This window comes from Triturus cristatus, chromosome 9 (genome assembly GCF_964204655.1).
Source record: "Triturus cristatus chromosome 9, aTriCri1.1, whole genome shotgun sequence".
NCBI lineage: Eukaryota > Metazoa > Chordata > Amphibia > Caudata > Salamandridae > Triturus > Triturus cristatus.
The window spans coordinates 861,943,717-861,965,127 of record NC_140592.1 but is presented as its reverse complement, the minus strand read 5'-3'; the positions used below and the strand labels follow the sequence as shown (position 1 = coordinate 861,965,127).

The following is a 21,411-nucleotide window of genomic DNA, read 5'->3' as shown; positions in this document are numbered from 1 at the left end:
TACTTCCACTATTACACAATGGATCACCCTGCCCCTAACAATGGCGGGTAGGGCTTCGCTGATTAAGATGGTGATATTGCCGCAATTTCTATATCTGTTTCTGAACCTCCCATATTACCCAGGACGAGCCTTTTTTAAAACTCTACGGTCTGAATTGGTGCGCCTATTCTGGGGCGGTAGGAAACCGAGAGTCCAGTGGGCGACGCTTGTGAGGCCTGTGGAGCAGGGTGGCTTTGATATCCCGGACTTTGAATTGTATCACGCATGCGCCCAGGCCCACTACCTATACTACTGGGTGCACCCGCCAGCTTGCATGCCGCAGGTGGCGTCGGAGCACTGGCTGGCTGACCTTATACCCCTGGATGGGGTGATTTATGAACCACCTCGGCCTCGTAGCGTGGAGATCCCGACGCTCATGAGTACGATACGGGCATGGCACTACATTAGGAATGTCGTGGGGGCGCCGTATATCTATTCGGCGGTCTTGCCCTTGACATATCACCCTGAATTATCACTGCTGCAGGAGACGGGTTTCATGCAGTTAAGCGCTCGTGTACACAAACAGACTTGGGGAGCACTGTTCTGTAACGGGACCTTCTGCACATCCGCCCAATACTTTGGTACCATACAGCCTACACCGCTAGAGCTGTTCCTATATGTGCGGCTACGGCAGGGACTAAGGGCCATATTCCCGAGCTTCCCACGGGAGCCAGAATCTTTCAAGCCAATGCAACACATGTTGCAGAGCAGGACCCCGGGACACTTGGTGTCTAACCTGTATCGAATGATTCGACTAGACGGAGATCACCACTGTAGCGCTGCACGAACACACTGGGAAAATGACATGGGCAGGGAAATTACAGACGACCAATGGAACTACTGCTGCTGTCAAACACCAGAAATATCAGGCAGTGCCCGGCTTCGTATGATCCATTACAAATATTTGCAGCGCATGTATTACACACCGGCTAGGCTGTGCCGCTATGGGTTGCGAGACTCGGACAGATGCGAGCGATGCGGTGGAATGGGGGCTGGTTTTTTGCATCTGGCCTGGGAGTGCCCGGCATTGCTGGAGTACTGGGGCCAAGTCTTTGGGGCGCTTGCTGAGATGATAGAGCAGCCAGTGGAAAAGGACCCTTTAATAGCGCTGCTGGGTTATACAAAACAAATCCCCAGGGCGCGGCGTAGATATGCTACGATCTCCCTGCTGCTGGCTAAGCGTAGAGTAGCGTGCAGGTGGGGGCGAGGGAGAGCCCCCAAGTTTAAGGAATGGGTAGAAGACATGACATATTGCCAAGAACAACTTACAAAATATGCGGAGACATTGCCCAGGGCCTCGAGACCCCTAGACATATGGGACCCACTCACACGATATCTGTTGGCCCACACAGAGGATTCTCAGGCGGGAGGCGGAGGCGCTGGGTCCTCTGTCACCTCACACATATGTTGACCTTTGCTGAATTCCCCCCCCCCCCTTGTTTTTTTTGTTTTTTTTGGCTTGGCGGGGAATTGATTGATACACTATGATGACAGGCCTCAGGATGTAGGTGGAAAGGTCATGGGGAACCCCATGAAGAGTCGCATGGTGTTAAAATGTCCTTCTTAATTACGTAAGGCTAGTTTGAACTTACAGTTATAAGACGATGTGCATGTACCCAATGGATATATGTACGTGTTGAAATGTGTAATACCTGACCGAACTCTGTTTTGTGTTTCTGTGTTGGAAAAACTATAAATAAAGTTTAAAAAAAAAAAAAAAACTATTAATTTGCATAGTTGTGTGCATCTACAAAAATGGGTTTGTTTATTTTTCAGTTTCGCACGGATATTGCTAGAACAGAATATCTTTCCAATGCTGATGAGCGGCTCCGCTGGCAAGCAAGTTCTCTACCTGCAGATGATCTTTGCACAGAGAATGCTATTATGCTGAAACGTTTCAACAGGTATCTAGCTAAATCTTTGAATGTTAGGAATTTGGTCCATAAATGCTCGCACTTATATAAATCTCCCTTTTTTACATGGTTAGTTAAATCTATATTTACGTAAGTGAATTGGTCTTTGAAAAATGTTTGTTCAGCTTTAGAGGTTCTACACATTTTAATACACGTATTTGATGTATACACACTTCCTTCAGTTTAACCACAATTAACTCTTTCTAGGTATCCTTTGATCATTGATCCATCTGGGCAAGCCACAGAATTTATTATGAATGAATACAAGGACCGTAAGATCACTCGTACCAGCTTCTTGGACGATGCTTTCAGGAAGAACCTAGAAAGTGCACTACGATTTGGCAATCCACTTCTCGTGCAGGTACTCCATTTTGTGCCGAGATACTTAGGCTAATAAGTCCTAGGACAATTTTTTTAATCGTTTATGCGAGTTGCACTCCTGTTTAGTAAATCTAGCAGAATATCTCTCCTTAACAAACTTGTGCATTTTTTGATTTAAGACCATTAAAAAAAACTGCTTTGTTATTCTTTATCATTCAGTATTCACATACCTTGATGCTTGAGGACTGTTGCACTTCTCTAGTCTTACTGTTGATCCCCATTCTATGGGTTCTGGTGCATTTCCATGTTACCACCCTGCTATGAAAGATACTTTTGGGGCAAATAGACATTTTAGAAGACAGGTGTAAACTAGTGAAACAGGAGAGCGTCCTCCTTGGAACAGCATCTGTACTGTCTGTGATTAGCAGCAGAGGCAAAACGTACAGGATGGGAGAACAGCAGATGTGCCAAGAACCATGGGTAGTAAAGCATCACAACCCCATCTTCTTTTGCAGGCAGTTTCACACTGTGCAGCCAATGATTCAAAGTGACCAACCTGGCTACACAGCCTTTACACTGGAGAGGACATGTAATGTCTTGCTGGAGCCAGGGTAATCTGAGAAAGTCAGAGCTTTGCCATGCTTAAAAGTGTTCTACTTTCTCTTAGGATGTGGAGAGCTATGACCCAATTTTGAATCCTGTATTAAATCGTGAAGTTAGAAGAACAGGAGGTCGAGTGCTGATAACGCTTGGCGACCAAGATATTGACTTGTCACCATCATTTGTCATCTTTCTCTCCACCAGAGACCCAACGGTAAGAACAATGGTTCATTGTATACATACATTTATCTCTAAGCATTTCATATTTGCCAAGTGATGTTATCATTTGTTTTGATAGGTCGAATTTCCACCAGATATCTGCTCTCGGGTCACATTTGTTAACTTCACAGTTACTCGAAGCAGCTTGCAGAGCCAGTGCTTAAATGAAGTTCTGAAGGCAGAAAGACCAGATGTTGATGAAAAACGTTCTGACTTACTTAAACTCCAAGGTACTGTGTTGCTATTGTATTATGTTTGAATTTGATTACATTAATGTAGCACATTTATTCAAACTAAGTGCTCTCAAAGAATCACAGTCTTAGAGGTTGCTAAAAATGCATGTGAATTCAGTTTGTCATGGTAACTCTTTGCGGTGCCTCGTCTCTCCACCATGAAATGTTTTTCATCCAGTGTGGCATCTTTTAATTCACTTGCTTGTAAGAGCAATTTGTCATTCCAAGTTGACATATTTATACCTGTTGAAAATCTGTATTAGTGTCAGAATAAGTTTTTTATTTTAAATGTACATTTCTATTAGTGGCCTAATCAAAAACTCTTTTGCCTTTACTGGAGTAATTTACAACCACAGGTATTAGAATTTATAGTTGTAATTCCTGATTAGCTAAATTGTAGAACTGCAGACTACATTTTTTCCTCTCAAAAATCTGCAGCCTTCTCCAAACATGTCATTATTCGTTTCAAAGGCTGGATAAAGATTGGAAATGCGGTATACAAACACCCCGAACATCTTGTATCAAGGGTATCACTTTTCTACATGAAACATATTTTGCAGCGTGAATCTTTTCTCGATTCACATGCTGTGAATTATTTTTCCATATAGTGGTTGACTCCAGAACTGTCTTTACAGTCTTTTTTTTTTTTCCCTCACCTGGGTGGCGTTGGCCATTTGGTGTTATGTCCAACCGTCTGTGACTTCGACACCCACCCCCAAAAGACACTTTGCATGTTTGCCATCTTCAGATTCTTTTTACCGGAGTAATAAAATTGTGGGGTGATGGAGATTTTGCTGGCATATACCCTGTGCATAGGAGCTCATGTTGTATGGTCGGGGACGGCCAGGAGGCTTTGTAATATGTTGGATGTTTCAAACGGTGAAGTGTTTTGACCGGCTTTTAGAACTTATTCAGATGGTGCTGATCTGATGATAATACACACAATGTGCAAAGACTGTATGTTCTAAGTGCTGTTTGTCTTTGTTTGATACCAGGGGAATTCCAACTGCGTTTGCGTCAGCTGGAGAAGTCTTTGCTACAAGCTCTAAATGAAGTGAAGGGGCGCATCTTGGATGATGATACAATAATTACTACTCTGGAAAACCTGAAAAAGGAGGCAGCTGAGGTCACTAGAAAAGTGGAGGAAACTGATATTATTATGCAGGAGGTGGAAAATGTATCTCAGCAGTATCTACCACTGTCTACTGCTTGCAGCAGTATATATTTCACAATGGAATCACTGAAGCAGGTATATTGTACTGTGCACTAAAAGTCACAACTGGAACCCCCATTGTTAGCTAAACAGATATACTCATTGGAAACTTAAATGAGAGATCAGTTGGCCTATTTGACTGTTTCTGCCCAATGTCTCAAGTTCCCTTTTTTTTTTCCAAACATTATATTTAGGGTAATCTTTTAAGATGATGTGATATGCATTAGTCGAGCCTGACATGCAAGTGAGTATTTAATATTGCATTAACCATTTTTGTATATTTTCTTGTGTTTCTTCCTTAGATACACTTTTTGTACCAGTATTCTCTCCAGTGCTTTTTGGACATTTACCATACGGTTCTTTATGAAAACTCAAATTTGAAAGGCCTCACTGATCACACACAACGCCTCTCTTTGATTACCAAAGATCTATTTCAGGTATAGTATAGAACAATTGTGCACTGCTAAATGTTTTCCAATCTGTTGGACAATCTGTACATTACAATAAGACCAATGCTATTTCTAACTCCAATTATATTATGACATTTTGGTAACATGGGACCGAGCCAAAGCTGAAAGACATTTCTGCCAGGGAGTGCTCTTTGCTCTGTTTGAAGCCACTTAGTCATGTATTACTTTCTTCTTCCAGGTTCCTCTTTGTAACTTGTTGCAGGACATGAAGAAATTTGAAAAATAAGCAACATTTACATTTAGGGAAGGCCCACTTCGGAGCTTTGTTTAGTTTTCCTCAATTTACAGTGCCCATCAACCTTGCAACTTGCTCTGTATCTGCATGTTATGCTGAGAAGAGGACACATCTGGTTATCCTGTATATGGATGCATGGACCTCAATTTTCAATATGGAAAGCCAATGTTCGAGGCATGTGTGGCTGTAGATATACATGCTTTGCATACTCCTGCCATCTAGTGTTGGATCCAGATATGTGCAAATTATTTGTCTTTGAAGAAGTCTTTCGAGTCACGAGGTAGAGTGACTTCTCCTCTTGGTGACTATACACATGGGCATCAACTCCACTATTTGTTGTTTTTCCAGCGCATGGTTCGGACGTATTTGTTTGGGCTCCGAGTTGAGACTGTTACGCTGTTCTGTTCATGCTCACCCTCGTTGATATTGTTTTCGATTGCATATTCCATCTTGCGTATTGAGAAATAGTAAACTTTATCGCTCGTCAGATCGATCAGGTTCACGAAAAGATGCCTTTCTGGTGATGGAATCAACGCCTTTCCATTTATACCCAATCTGCAAGTACCCCCAAACCGACCTTCATCCGGTCTGTAACCTGTATTTATCCCCAGAACACATGGAGGAGAGTTATGAGGCCTGTTGATCTTTTCGCTCCAAAAAGACACTCCAAAACGGTCGACACAAGATGAAGCGGAGCAGTATCAAAGACACTCCTGACATCCTCAGACATTAAGATGTTGTGGAAGAACTCCCTGGAACATCAGTGGCAGAGGAAGAGGGTTCGTTAGTGAGGGCAGTTCCTGCTCCGACCACGAGCTATAAATTGAGGTGCAGGACATTTCGCTAGCTAAGGCTTGAATAATCCACTAGCTAGGGCAAGCCAGATTTAATCAGGATGAGCTATTTTTTGGGTGTACTCAACAGCCGACAACAGGTGTTCTGCGTGCTCACAAAGTGAATGAGCAATAAATATGCCTTTAAATTTTATTATCTTGTCACATTTGCTCGGCTTTCAGAGACGGAGGTCGAAAGTCAGTTTGTCTTCCTACCTTTGCTTTGTGACTGAAGTTAGAGGAATTTGTAAAGTGAACTGTGTACACAGAAATAGCCAATAAGTGAACAGTTCAAACATTTCAAATATATTTCACTAGTTCTGAAGACACATTTTTGTAATTCTGTGGTGAAAAAAAAGATGTTTATAGGATTAAAAATCAGAAACACTTTACTTGATGTGCACATTTTAAATATTTTGCTGAAACCCAATTTCGAACTTGGTTTATGCGCTATGTATTTTTATCAGTAAAGCTACATGTTAGTTGGAACGTTTTGTGGCCATTTGAATGGAAAATGTGCTATCTGTAAATGACAGTGCACTACCACATCATGTTTAGTAATATATTTATGAAAAGTGAGTTTTTAAACCTTAAATAGGAAATATACCTGCTTCTGCCCAGATGACAATATTATTAGTGAGCTAAGAAGCAAGCCAGGGATCATGTGTACCCTATATGTGGGCTTGATTCTTATTGTACATGGAGCAAACATTTAGTTAAGTAATTAAAGTTTTTTTGTACAGCAGAAATAGTGAATTTGCATATTTGAAGGTGCTCTCTTATGTGATAATGAAGAAAAAGGCAGCTCCATAAGACAAATAATATTTGCCTAGGATCACACAATTTGAGACCAGTTCACAGGTCAAGTACACTAGTTGGGTCAAGTAGATTATTCATGTTACTAGACCTGTAGGTCTAGTAAAATGTTTGATTTATTGAGCCCTGCCAGCTCAACACACCATGAGTACGGTAGCCCCTGTCCCTCAGCATCATCTCGAACCACCTAAGACATTTGGTTCATGTGAGAAGGTGGCTCTGTATATACTGTTCCTTAATAGGTACAGGGTGTACAGAGTCCACAGTCCCCAAGGGTCTGACGGAGGCTAAAGTTAGATATAACCTTACTCTCTAAAGTGGTAGCTTGGTCGAGCAGTAAGGCAGTATCCGAGGACAGTGTAAAGCATTTGTTGTACACACTCAGTCAGCAAATGGTCTCACACACTCAATAACTGAACTGTAGGCCAATGGTTTATATATAAAAAATATATGCTTGTTTTATTTTAGAACCAACACTTGGATTTAAAATATACTTTCTCAGAATGAGAGGCTTTATATAAATACTTTTGCAATATGCAATTGACTTTTGTAAACAGTTAAAAGTGGTTGCAATAGGCAACTTTATTTTAAACACAACAATGCATTGAGCTCAATGGAAATTTCAAGTTATTTGCAACAGATTACTTTTAGGATTACTTTTGGAATTCCAGGACTGGATCCTAGAATCTGAAAGAAACACGTTAGTTAGATTCCTCACCTTAGAATATCCCCAGGCGTCAGACTGGATCCGGAAGATTTTTCGTCAGCAATACCCCTTGCGCGTCGCTAGGCGTCGTCTGCGGCTCCGCGTCCGTCGTCGGCGTCGTGCGCCGGAATGACGTCGTCGGAGTACTTAGACGCCGCCCTCGCGCGCTGACGTCAGTTCTTCTTTTTTCCGCGCCAGTAAGCGCAGATCCGGGAGAGCTACTCCTTTTAGTCTTTTTTGACTAAATCTTTTTTGATCACTTTTGATCCTTGTCTGTCGACATCTGGTGCCGGTAGGATGCCTGGGTTCAAGGCTTGCGAGGATTGCCATCGACTGATGTCGGTGACCGATCACCACCGCCGGTGCCTCTACTGTTTAGGCCCCGACCACGACGCGGAGTCGTGCTCCGATTGCCAGGCCCTGACTTCGAAGGCTCGGCGGGAGCGGTCCCGCAAGCTTCTCGTGCTTCGCCACTCGGCTCCGCGTCGTGCGCGATTCCGGTCCAGGAGGAGGTCCAAGGATCGCTCGCGGAGCCCTAGCCGACGCCACCATCGATCGTCGGGCTCCAAGTCGTCGGGTAAGTCCAAACGCTCTAAGAAGTCCAAGAGGCGACACCGCTCTTCGGACTCCCCTCGCCGGTCGCGCGACTCGGCCGAGGGTCCGGGTGGTTCCACCCCCGCGGCTCCGGCGGGGCCGCAGGCGCCGCGCCCGTCCCCATACCCTCCGGTCCCTGGGACTAACGCGACGCCGGCGGAGGTCAGTGCCTTCCTCTCGGCCATGAGGAGCCTGGCCCCGCCGTCGACGCCCGCTGGCGCACCTTCGGGCCCCGCGGACTCGACTGGGCGACCTTGCCTGCTGGCGGCTTCGGCCCCGGCGCCGTCGACGACTCCGGTCTCGACGCCGCAGGTCCCCGCGGGGCCCATGCCTGGGCCCCCGTCGACGCCGGTTGACCTAACCACTCCTCCACCGGCGCCGGCGAATGAACCACCGACGCCGCCGCCGGCGCAGACGCCTACACCCCCGGTGCCGCCGACGCCTTCGGTGCCGACTCCGGACGGCGTCCAACCCCAGTTTAGCCCTATTCCGGACCCGGCGCCGCAACGGCGTCGACCGACGCCGCGTCCGGCGCCGCTTGAGACCTATCATCTCTACAGTCCGGCTCCGATCGTTCCTCCTGTTTATCAGGAATCGGAAGACGGGGGCGACTGGGAGGGGTTCGAGGACCCTATGGCTGTTCAGTCGCAGCTTTCACAGGACTGGGCAGATGAACTGGGGGAGGCCAGTGGTCTGGATACCTCGCCAGACACTGGATTCACTTCTCCTCCGACTGTGGCTTCGGAGGAGGGTGCAGCATTTTCTGTGGTGCTGCGCAAGGCGGCCGCAGCCCTTGGGCTCGAGCTGCCTGCCGTGGCTGTGAGGACTAACATCCTCACTGAGGTGCTTCAAACCGCAGCAAGCTCCACTGAGCCTCTGCTGCCGTTCAATGAGGCCCTCACTGATGTTCTGCAGGGCACCTGGTCCAAGCCCTCCACAGTTCCTCCTGTGGATAGGAACGTTGCCAGGCGCCACCGCCCTGCTCCGGGCGACCCCAGTTTCCTGTCCCAACACCCCACCCCTGAGAGTCTGGTTATCCAGGCCTCTACCTCCCAATCCTCCTTCCCGACCGCTCCGCCGGACCGGGATTCCAAGAGACTCGAGCAGTTTGGCAAGAAACTGTTCTCGTCCCTTAGTTTGGGCCTGCGGTCTTTGAACACCGCCTGTCTCTTGGACCGTTATTCCCATTCTCTGTGGGATACGGTGGAGGACGTGCTGCCCCTGTGTCCGGAGGAGGTCCGGACACGTCTTACCCAGGCTTTGGCCGATGATGCAGCGCGGCACGCCATACGATGTGGGCTTGACACCACGGACTCGCTGGGTCGGGCGATTTCCACCACGGTGGCGCTCCGCCGCCACGCCTGGATGCGGTCCACGTCATTTTCCGGGGATGTCCAGAACACCCTCATGGACATGCCCTTTGATGGCACTCGCCTGTTTGGTGAGAAGGCGGACAGTGCGCTGAACCGCTTTAAGGACTCCCGGGCTACGGCCAAGTCCTTGGGCCTCTCGGCTCCACGGGCGCACACCTCCGCTTTTCGCCCCTTTCGTGGCCAAGGAAGGGGCGCCTCCTCACGTCCGCCAAGCCACCAGCCGCAGAACCAACCTGCGCGCGGTCGCGGACGTGGTTTCCGCCATGGCGGATCTGGAGGACGACGTGGTCAGCCCACATCCACCCCGGCAGCATCCGCCTCAAAGCCTTCCTAGTCCGAGCTTTCAGGCCCATTCCACGCCAGTGGGCGGCAGAGTTCGCCATCACCTGCTCCACTGGCGGTCCATTACATCGGACAGGTGGGTGCTGCAAATCGTCCGAAGGGGCTACTCCCTCCCCTTCGAGACGACCCCTCAAGCCATGCCACCGCAGCACCACCGTATCTCGGGGGATCATTTGAATCTTCTCCGCGAGGAAGTTTCGGCCCTCTTGGCCAAGGGGGCCGTCGAGCATGTTCCGAGTCCAGAAGTAGGTCGTGGTTGTTATTCCCACTACTTTCTGGTTCCCAAGAAGGGCAAAGGGGGCCTACGCCCCATCTTGGACCTCCGGAACGTCAATGCCTTCCTCCGAAAGGAAAGGTTCAAGATGTTAACCTTGGCTCAGGTTCTAGCTGCCCTAGACCCCGGAGACTGGATGGTAGCGTTGGACTTGCAGGACGCATACTTCCATATCCCCGTCCTGTCGGCCCACCGGCGTTACCTGTGGTTCACGGTGGGCCAAGAGCATTTTCAGTTTACCGTGCTCCCCTTCGGTCTCACCAGTGCCCCTCGGGTGTTCACGAAAGTGATGGCGGTGGTCGCAGCTCATCTGCGCAGATCAGGGGTTCCAGTCTTCCCCTATCTCGACGACTGGTTGTTGAAGGCGGGCTCGCCCCAGGCAGTCGTCTCCCACCTCCAGACTACGGCGGATCTCCTGCATTTGCTGGGATTTTCCATCAACGTGCCGAAGTCACACCTGAGTCCCTCTCAGAAGCTCATCTTCATCGGAGCAGTTCTCGATTCGGCGCAGTTCCGGGTCTATCCACCGGAACAGCGGGTCCGGGATATACAGGCCCTGATTCCCATCTTTCGGCCTCTATCCTGGGTTTCGGTCAGGCTAGTGTTGCGGCTTCTGGGGCTGATGGCCTCCTGCATCCTACTAGTGCATCACGCCAGGCGGCGCATGCGGGCTCTGCAGTGGGACCTGAAGTTTCAGTGGGCCCAGCATCACGGCAACCTGTCCGACCATGTCTTGATCTCGGAGGGCACTGCACAACAGTTGCAGTGGTGGCTCACGGACCGCGATTGGGTCATGGGCAGGAGCCTCTCCCTTCCCCAACCGGAGCATGTCGTAGTGACGGATGCGTCCCTCCTGGGCTGGGGTGGCCATATGGGAGAGGCGGAGATCAGAGGCCTCTGGTCTCCGGCGGAGTCTCGTCTCCACATCAACCTGTTGGAGTTGAGAGCGATCCGACTTGCACTGAAAGCCTTCCTTCCCTCTGTCAGGGGCAGTGTCGTGCAGGTGTTCACAGACAACACCACCGCCATGTGGTATTGCAACAAACAGGGCGGGGTGGGGTCGTGGACCCTTTGTCAGGAGGCTCTGCACCTCTGGACGTGGCTGGAACACCAGGGCGTCACCCTAGTGGTTCAACATCTGGCGGGCTCTCTGAACGCCAGAGCGGACGAACTCAGCCGCCGGTGCATGATGGATCACGAATGGCGTCTGAACTCCGAAGTGGCGCAAGGTCTCTTTCAGCAGTGGGGAGAGCCTTGGTTAGATCTATTCGCCACCGAAGAGAACGCGCAATGTCAGCAGTTCTGCGCATTGGAATTTCCAAGGCGGCACTCGCTCGGCGGTGCTTTTCGTCACGAGTGGAGTTGCGGTCTGTTGTACGCCTTTCCGCCTATTCCACTTCTGGCCAGAGTGCTGAAGAAGATCAGGCACGACCGGGCCCAAGTCATCTTGGTGGCTCCGGATTGGGCACGAAGATACTGGTATCCCGAGCTACTCATTATGTTGACCGATCCCCCGATACGTCTGCCCCTTCGGGAGGATCTTCTGTCGCAGCAGCAGGGGACGGTCCTCCACCCGAACCTGTCCAGCCTCCACCTCCATGCGTGGAGATTGAGCGGCGGCAGTTGATGCCATTTGACTTGCCTCCTGAAGTCTGTGATATCATTCTGGCAGCCAGGCGTCCCTCCACAAAGACGGTATACGCCTGCCGGTGGAACAAATTTGTGGCATGGTGCACAGCAAAGGCTGTGGATCCCCTTTCCGCCCCTCTTTCTGAGGTTCTCCTCTTTCTTCTTTCTCTGGCCCGGCAGGGCTCTGCCCTGGGCACCCTGAAAGGTTATCTTGCTGCCATCTCCGCCTTCTTGCGGCTTCCTGATCAGCCTTCTCTTTTCAAGTCCCCTGTGGTTACACGCTTTCTAAAAGGCATTACTCACACGTTCCCTCCTGTCCCTTTTGTAATGCCTCAGTGGGACTTGAATCTGGTCTTGACATTCCGGATGTGCGCTCCCTTCGAGCCTCTTCACAATTGTCCTCTTCGTCTTCTGACTCTTAAGACTGCTTTTCTGGTAGCCATCACCTCGGCTAGACGGGTGAGTGAGCTCCAGGCTTTATCTTCAAAGCCTCCTTTTCTCTCTGTTCATCCGGACAAGGTTGTCCTTCGGCCTCGTCCTTCCTTTCTTCCGAAAGTGGTGACTCCATTTCATCTTGGGCAGTCTGTCACCTTGCCCACCTTCTTTCCGCCTCCGCATCCTTCCAAAGAGGAAGAGAGGCTCCACCGTCTGGACCCAAAACGTGCGCTCTCCTTTTATCTGGACCGCACGAAACAGTTCCGGGTGGACGACCAGCTTTTTGTTGGGTACGTGGGCGCTAAGAAGGGGAACGCTGTGCACAAACGGACCATCTCTCGGTGGGTCGTTTTGTGTATCAAAATTTGCTATTCTTTGGCGAAAAAGGACCCTCCTGTTGGGCTGCGAGCCCATTCTACTCGGGCCACGGCGGCTACTACTGCTTTGGGGCGGGGAGTCCCTTTGCAGGACATCTGTCAGGCGGCGACGTGGGCTTCGCTGCACACGTTTGCCAGGCATTATTGCCTTGACAGCCAAGTCCGGAGGGATGGCTTCTTTGGCCGCTCTGTCCTCCAGGACTTTCTGGTGTGATCTTGGTTCGCAGACCCACCACCGGGGCTGGTATTGCTTGGGTATCTATTCTAAGGTGAGGAATCTAACTAACGTGTTTCTTTCAGATGAACAAGTTAATTACCTTCGGTAACGATGTATCTGTAAGAAACATTAGTTAGATTCCTCACCGACCCACCCATCCTCCCCGTTCTGCGAACTGACATCTAGGGTTAAGGCTATCCCTTTCAGGGCCCTAGATTTTTTGGCACCAGTGTCGGTCTCTTGCATGGCTCTGCGTTCCTGGCGCGGAAAGCTATGTACAAGAACTGACGTCTGCGCGCGAGTGTGGCGTCTAAGTACTCCGACGTCATTCCGGCGCACGACGCCGACGACGGACGCGGAGCCGCAGACGACGCCTAGCGACGCGCAAGGGGTATTGCTGACGAAAAATCTTCCGGATCCAGTCTGACGCCTGGGGATATTCTAAGGTGAGGAATCTAACTAACTAATGTTTCTTACAGATACATCGTTACCGAAGGTAAGTAACTTGTTCGTTAGGCCCAATGTTATCCTATGAGGGATAGGGGGGCCTTGGTTGGTGGCTGCTGACTGGCAAGCCACGCGGCTGTGGGAGCTGGGCTCCTGGTCACTTACTCAGGGCAAGTGGGGAAGTAGGTAGGTGTAGAGGTTGCACTGCCAGGGCCACTCGGGCGGCTGGGTGCAGGGTGCTTTTGAGCCTTCGGGCGCTCAATTGATTTCAATGGGAAATCTCCGGTTTAGAAAAAGATTGCAAGCTCGGGAACGAGGATTCTTCAGGTGCCACCACCACTTCGAGAGGTAAGTTGGGTAGTTGGAGGATAGGTAGGTACCCCGGGATTGGGCACAGGGGGCCGTGGGGCACCGCGTGCAGGGGTGCCTTTTGGTGTCGGGAAATCTTACCCTCTGTTGGTCGCGGTAGGGGGGGGGCACCTTGTGTTGAGGCTGCAGGTTTCTTCAGGAGTGTCGAGGGAGGTCCTTGGGTGCCGGACTCGGGGTCACAGTCGCTGTGGGGTCGTCCTCGTGGTCTTTGTTCACTCCGGCACTGGCCAGGCTTGGCTGGTGCAGAGTGTGCTGGGTTCGCGGTTCCGGGCTGCTGCCAGGGATTAGAGGTAGGTTTTGAGTAGAGCCTCTACTCATGGGAGTCCCAGGGGCTTGGAGCCAAAAGGTAGCCAGGTCCTCCGGGGTTTGTGAGGTTGCTGGCCACAAGAGATGCCGGGTTGGAGCAGGAGCAGGTTCGAGGGTCGACAGGCTGGTAGGGCTGGGGCCAAAGCGGTTGGTGTCTTCCTCTTCTTAGCAGCTGCAGGGCAGGTCTTCTTTCTTCTTGCTTTTCTTTGTAGTTTTGAATCTGGAATCTGGGGAAGGAAGGTTCAGGGTGCCCCTAAATACTAGATTTACTGGCGTTACAGGTAGATGAAGGACAGGGACCAATGGGTTCCTGTCCTGGGGTCGGTACACCCCCTATCTTGCCTCTCACCTGTGGGAGGCGGGCAGTAGCCTAGTCCTGATAGGGTAGGGCTTCCCATCTTCAAGATGGCGAGAGCCCGGAGATGTGCTTCACCTCGCCTCCCCCACCTGAGGGGTTGGGTTGGCAGGCTGTCACATCCCCGGTCCTTATTTGGGGTTTCCGGCCAAATCTTCCCGCCAGAGTGGGGGGTTGCAGTGGCCTGGGGAAGCTCACAGAGGCGGCATACCTTTGAAGCTTCCCCATGCCCATCCTGGGGGAGGAGATTTAGCACCTCACCCAGGATGTGCATTGTTGCAGGCCCAGGAGAGCAGGGGCTCTCCCACCCAGGGGTCCAGCAACATGTCTGCTGTGTGGCAGCCTAGGCAGCCTCAGAGCAGACGTGGATTGTATGTTAGGTTTAAGGGGGCATCTCTAGAGATGCCCTCTGGGGTGCATGGTACATTAAATCCCACACTGGCATCAGTGTGGGTTTAATGTGCTGAGAAGTTTGATACCAAACTTCTCAGTCTTTAGTGTTGCCATTATGGTGCTGTGGAGTTCGTGTTTGACGAGCTCTCAGCACCATGTACTCTTAAATGGCAGCACTGCACTTACAGTGCTCAGCAATGGACCTGGGTACTGTAGGGGCACAGGGCTCCTGCTCCTGTGCCCACACCATTGGCATAAGGCACCCAACTAGAGGGGTGGCTGATGTATGCCATGGCAGTGTAGGTGATGGGCATGGCACACAGAGATGTGTGGCATGTCGACTTTGTTTTTGTCTTGCACCCAAACACTCAGCCTGCAAAGGCAGTGTGTGTGTGTGTAAGGGTACAGGGCCTCTAAGGGTGGCACAATGAGTGCTGCAGCCCTTAGAGGGCTTCCCTGGTCACAAGGCCCTGGGTACCATTTACCAGGGGCTGACATGTGGCCAGGGTTTGCCAATTTGGGTTTTGTTTTAGGGAAGGAACATAGGCCCTGGGCACCTGATTGGCAGGAGTCCAGGGCACACTCAGTCAAAGTACATTCAGCAATTCAGCAAAAAGTAGGGGCATACCATGCAAGAAAGATGGCACTTTCTCACAGTTCATACTGAACAAAAGGCCCAAAGACCACCACTACCTTCGGGCTGTGCTGGGCACCGAAAGACTTATTCGGACACCCTGCCCTCCTTCCCGAAACGAAACACCAGCTGAAGCCATAGGCCTTGTACACCTCGGTGCAGAGTTGACCTTCGGTATCGAGCCGACCTGCTCCATCTTCAGTTCAGACTGGACCTTCGGTGCCGAAATAGAAACAATCCCCAGCTCTGAAACCTTCTAAACTGGCTCCAAAATCCAATCCTGGCAGGCCTGTGGAACCTATTCTCCACAAGTTTCAAAAGAAACTGGATGCTTGTCAAAAGCAAATAACACATCCAGTCCCATACAGGGCGTGTTCTTGCCACAATTTCAGTTCTGGCTACACCACCATTGAAGAGACAACTCTCCTTTGAGCCACCAGTCCTTTGCCACTTGCACCACCATCTCCAACTCCACCACCTCCACTTCCTACTCCATCACCACCAGCACACTCTGGAGATCCTTTAAATACAATACCTCGAGGGTTGCCACATTTTGACATAGGTGGACATAGGGCAGGGGATGATACTTTCGGTACACCCTCAACTGACACTGGTCAGCATATTGTAAAGCTCCTCCCGGGGACACTGACCCAGATCAAGGTCCTGCTTGCCCATCTCCTCCTGATGACGTACCTGGAGCTTATTGGTAGAGCAGCTACTTTTAATGAGGTCGAGATGCACAAGGAACCTCTGGAAGATGACTTCCTTTTTGAAACCCTCTCTTCCACACATTGGGGCCACTCAGTACCTCCATATGGTTAAGGATATGTTGCGTTATGAAGATTAAATTATTAAGGACCCTGCTCGAGCATTATCATGCCCAGGGTGGATAAAGAATATAAAGCTTCTCCAATTGATCCAAGTTACATCAAGGAACAGATTCCAAGGAAAGTATACTCATTGACGCCTCTGGTAAAAGGGTTGTTGCTCAATCTGCCAACCATTGATGTATTGCCTATTCAATGGATTTGATTGCAAGCTATGATCGTGCCCACTGGAATGAAGTGGAGGAACTCGTCCAATATTTCCCAGTGGAGCAGAGCAAAAAGGGGTCAGGAGCTTGTATCAGAAGGAAAACTCATCTATCCGCGGTATCTTATATTCAGCAGATACAGCTGCTAGGGGGATTAATACCAGTATCTTGTTGCGGCACCATGCCTGGCTCCGTGCATCTGGCTTTAAGCTAGAGGTCCAACAGAATCTATTAAGTGTCCCTTTTGATAAAGAACATCTTTTCGGTCCCCTGGTTGACCTGACCCTAGAAAAATGAAACAGATTGTATTTCTATACATCCAGCACATCTCAAATACCCCAGTGATAGCAGGCAAACATTACCAATTCAAAGTCATCCCATTCGGGGTGACTACTGCGCCTTGCATATTTACCAAATGCCTTGCAGTGGTAACAGCACATTTACGCAGACAAAGCTTCAATGTCTTCCCGAATCTCAACGAGTGGCTTATCAAAGGCAGTACTCAACCTCTGTGTCAACATCACACACAAAGACCATAGACTTGCTCCATCAACTATGCTTCATAATCAATGTTCAGAAATCTCATCTTCAACCTTTACAGGTTTAACCTTATCTGGGGGCTATCCTTAACACACAACTAGCATTAGCCTATCCCAATACAACAAAAATTAAACATTTCCAAATGCTGCTACCATGTTTCCAACCCAATCAATAGCTCATGGTCCGAACTGTCATGCACCTACTGGGTATGATGGCCTCATGCATCGCCATAGTGCCACATGCATGACTACACATGCGTCCATTAAAGGAATGTTCAGCACAACAGTGGTCTCAGTCACAGGGTCATTTACAGGATATAGTGTTGATAGACAGCCGCACTCATTGCTCTCTGCAGTGGTGGAACATGAGCAACCTGCTAAAGGGGCAGCCTTTCCTAGACCCTGTTCCCCACATCATCCTGATAACAGATGCATCCCTGACAGCCTGGGATGCTAACTTAAACAATCTCACAGTTCAATGTCTCTGGGATACTAAACACCGGGGTCTCCATATCCATTCCATTCCATTTGAAAAACTTTATTCGACAATTGAGTCATGAAAGTATCGTACATCAAGCAAGTTCATTAACATAATTTATAGAGAAACTGTGATAAAATAAACTCAACACATGATTTGTACACTTAAAACTCCCTAGATTACGAAATACTCCATGATCACTAATTGATGTTAATTCCTAAACATACAATTTGATTAAAATAGTTCATTTTTAAGCAACAATTTTAACTCATCCTCAACAAAAATTGGTCGAAACCACAAAAAGACCAAGACTAAAAGTTTTTGCATGTGAGGATGGATAAGTAAATTTACATGAAATGATAAAAACATGACTACATTAGGGTGCCTTATCATTAGTCACATTCACATTAGAGTGTCTATATCGTATAATCCAAGCCCACTTAATATATTTAGCCATTGCTATTGCAATTGTCGGGCTTGGATCTGAGCGCAAGATTCTTAGTGCCTCCTCATACCTTCGAATGCCTATGAGACGACAGACGGGTAATGCCCATTTTTTACGGGGGAGCTCATAGAGGGGGCACAAAAAAATGAAATGACTAAGAGACTCAATCGTGTCTCTACATTTGGGACATTTGTCCTGGGACCCGTTAGCCCATTTGCACGTAAATGTACAAATGGGTAGGGTACCTATCCTAAACTGGAAATATAGTTTACGATCAGTTGGTTCTTCAATCATGCCCCAAAATTGTTCCTGCCCAGGGTTGGCCTTAATCTCCAGGTATCTAGCTGTTAACTGGGATGTACTCCCCCTGGAAACAGACTCCGTAACTACGAGTTCCCAGTACGTAGCTTTAACAATATCTTTTGAAGGGAAAACCGCGTTTAGGGGATCATCCCATAGATTGCTCCACCCCAGTCTGAAAAGTAATGTTTTGATAGACTTCAGCCATTCTATTTTATGAAAGAGGTCTTTCTCCATTATTTCTTTTAATCCCAGGGCATAATGCCTGAGCTCCTCAGTTGACCAAACCCTACGCCAATACAGCAATGGTCGCAAATTAGCAGTATCCTGTAGGGTTTTCAGGCCGAGGTCCCAAAAAAGGGGTAACAGGGGAGTACTTTGTGGTACTCCAACAATTTTCCGTATAAACTCACTCTCCATTGTATTCAAGCGTTTGGGATTGTTACCATAGCCCCATAGTTCTGAACCATATAATGACGAGCTACGAATCTTCATTGAATAAATTTCTAAGAGTGGGCTTATTGGTTGCGAGTGTGAAGCTTTAAATCTTTTCATAAGAAAGCCTGTCTGCTGCTGGAACTTCAGGATTGACATGTCTAGTTGGCTTTTCCAACACATATTCTTCTGTATCGTGACTCCCAAATATGTAAACGCGTCAACTTGTTCCAGGGGCAAACCACCCATTACAATTTTACCACCAAACGGTTTGTTGGATCTATACGGGTTAGGGCCATTAAGAACCATAAACTTGGTTTTGGAAACATTTATTTCCAGACCACGAAGCAAGCAGAACTCTTCAAAGCGACGGAGGGTAAGCTGCAGGCCACTCGGAGTTTTGGAAATCAGCAATGTGTCGTCCGCGAACATGAGAACTGGAATACGGATACCATTCATAGCCGGTGCATCCGAGGGGACCCGGGAGAGGAATTCGGCCACCCCGTTCACGAAGAGCGAGAACAAGGTCGGTGCCAAAACACAGCCCTGCCGAACTCCACGCTCCACGGGGAATGACTCAGTTACCTCTCCCTGCCGCCCCCATCGGACCCGTGCAAAGTTGTTCTCATGTAAGCGGACCACCAAAGCCAACAACTCCGGCGCCATCCCCAACTCCTCCAATACTTTCCACAGCTTGCCTCGTGGGACCAAGTCAAACGCCGCCCGTAGATCAACAAACACGGCATACAAAACCCCTTTCTCTAGGACAACTGTCCGCCAATAGAGGACGACAAACCTAAAGACCTGATCTATTGTACTTGTTTTTGGACGAAACCCAGCCTGTAAGGGACTTAATATGCTGTTGTCTTCCATCCAGGTCTGAATTTTGCCCAAAACCAATCTGCCCAGGATTTTTTGCATAGCGTCTATTAGGCTTATGGGCCTATAGTTGCAAGCCAGCGATTTGTCCCCTTTTTTATATATCGGGACAATTTCGGCACCCTTCCAGGAGTGGGGGATGCTCATTCCCTGGGCTATGGCGTTAGCCATATAGGTAATATATAGACACCATCTTTTTCTATTGTAAAGAAATACATCGGCCGGGATACAATCCATGCCTGGTGCGCGTCCCTGAGTAACCATGTCAAGCGCTATGTCAACCTCCTCTGAGGTAAACACAGGGCTATTATAAAACGGCCACTCCCGTTGGGGTATTCTAGCATCCTCAATACCTTTACAATATTGTGACTTAAAAAAGTCTATCCAAGCATTCTGGGGAACATAATTATGAGGACTATCAGTGATTTCGCCCCTCTTCCATTTAAAAATGTCCCAGAATTTTTTCTAGTTTTTGTCAGCGCATGCTGCTTTTAAGTCTTGCCACTCACACTCGTCCCAGTCTTTTTTTGCTTTCCATAAGGTCTTTTTGTGTGCTCATATTCTTACTTTTAAGAGCGAGACCCAGATTGCTGCGGGCATATTTACAGGAGGCGTTATACCAATCCTCCTGTTTACGTTTAGGGGCTTGTTTTGCTTTAGAAGGTCTACAAAACATGATTTCAAATTGGCTACTAGTTTTTCATGTATAATCTCTTGTTCGACTAATGGTTGACAATTGTTACCTATTGCCATAATTGATAACAACGCCTCTTCCAGATAGGACTCAATACTACCTAAAAGATCAGGGTGCTCAACTACATTACGCCATTTGAGGTGGCGTTCATCATTTGATAAAACAGCAGCTGGACCATCCATTTTTTCGGAACCATGGGCCTCTGTATCGGCCAATCCTAATTTGAAAGTTGCAACTAGCGGATTATGATCGCTTTCTATCCGTGTCTCAACCACCATATCCACGAGGGTGTGCCACATCCTCAGGTGGACCAAGAGATAATCTGTTACTTGCCCTGATACCATTATCTTACGTTTTATTGCATGTCCTATCTGATGTGGTTCTGCCGTTAGCCGCCCTCAATTGGTTGCTCAGGCAAAACCCATTCAGGTACAGGGCCGCCTCAGTCCACTTGGTCACTGCCTTTGTCTCAAGCAGTGGAACACCCCACTTCAGATCTTCTTCCTCTACTAAAAGCATATATTGGGACCCTAGAGGCTCAAAATTTGTATTAAAATCACCCGCAATAAGTGGGAGCACATCGATGGGATTGGATTCGACGAGAGTACTTAGTGCAGGCATCACCTCAGAAATTTTCCCACCAGGTAAGCCCCTTACGTATACATTGTATACGTCAATTTTGAGGTTTGGCATACAGGTCAGTCTGACTCCCAGTATATCATTATTCTGAGTTGGAATGGATTGAGTTTTATACCATTAAGTTTGTTTAATCCAAATGACTAAGCCTCCTGATGGCCGTCCCTTGCGGGGACGTAAAAATTCAAATAGCCCAACATAAATACAGGCTCTGTTGACCAAGTCTCCTGAAAAAGACAGATATCATGCTTGTTAATGAAGTCTGCCCACAAAGGAGAAAGAAGTTTAGAACCAATACCCGCAACATTCCAGGATAGAAGCAGCACATGACCGACGGGGTTAGTTCCGCCTTTGGCACTCCCAGTTTTTGTTGTAAGTAAAGGTAAAGGGACTACGCCTTGTGAAAAGCTAGGGGTGCCTTCAATGCTTAGATTTTCATTTGGGAATTCACCTTGTGAGCCTCCCTCACCAGCCCCCCCTATGTTAATTTGATCATGAAACCTACTGTCATTAGTTCCATCAACTAGTCTAGGGGGGTCCCAATGGCATGTGCCCTCTGCTTCCTCTGTGACTACATGCAGTTTTTCGTGATTGCCCGATGTCATCAGGGCCGCATATGACATTTTGTG

The 21,411-nt window shown here is 48.6% G+C and overlaps 1 protein-coding gene across 1 annotated transcript in view; it reads left to right on the top strand.

Moving 5' to 3' along the window:
• DYNC1H1 (dynein cytoplasmic 1 heavy chain 1) overlaps positions 1-21,411 on the top strand; it is a 1,397,843-nt gene that overhangs the window by 906,798 nt on the left and 469,634 nt on the right. The window contains exons 56-61 of the mRNA XM_085626346.1: positions 1,816-1,943; positions 2,160-2,313; positions 2,941-3,087; positions 3,172-3,322; positions 4,321-4,574; positions 4,841-4,975. Of these exons, the coding sequence (XP_085482472.1) occupies positions 1,816-1,943; positions 2,160-2,313; positions 2,941-3,087; positions 3,172-3,322; positions 4,321-4,574; positions 4,841-4,975 (969 nt within the window). The remainder of the gene's footprint in view (positions 1-1,815; positions 1,944-2,159; positions 2,314-2,940; positions 3,088-3,171; positions 3,323-4,320; positions 4,575-4,840; positions 4,976-21,411) is intronic.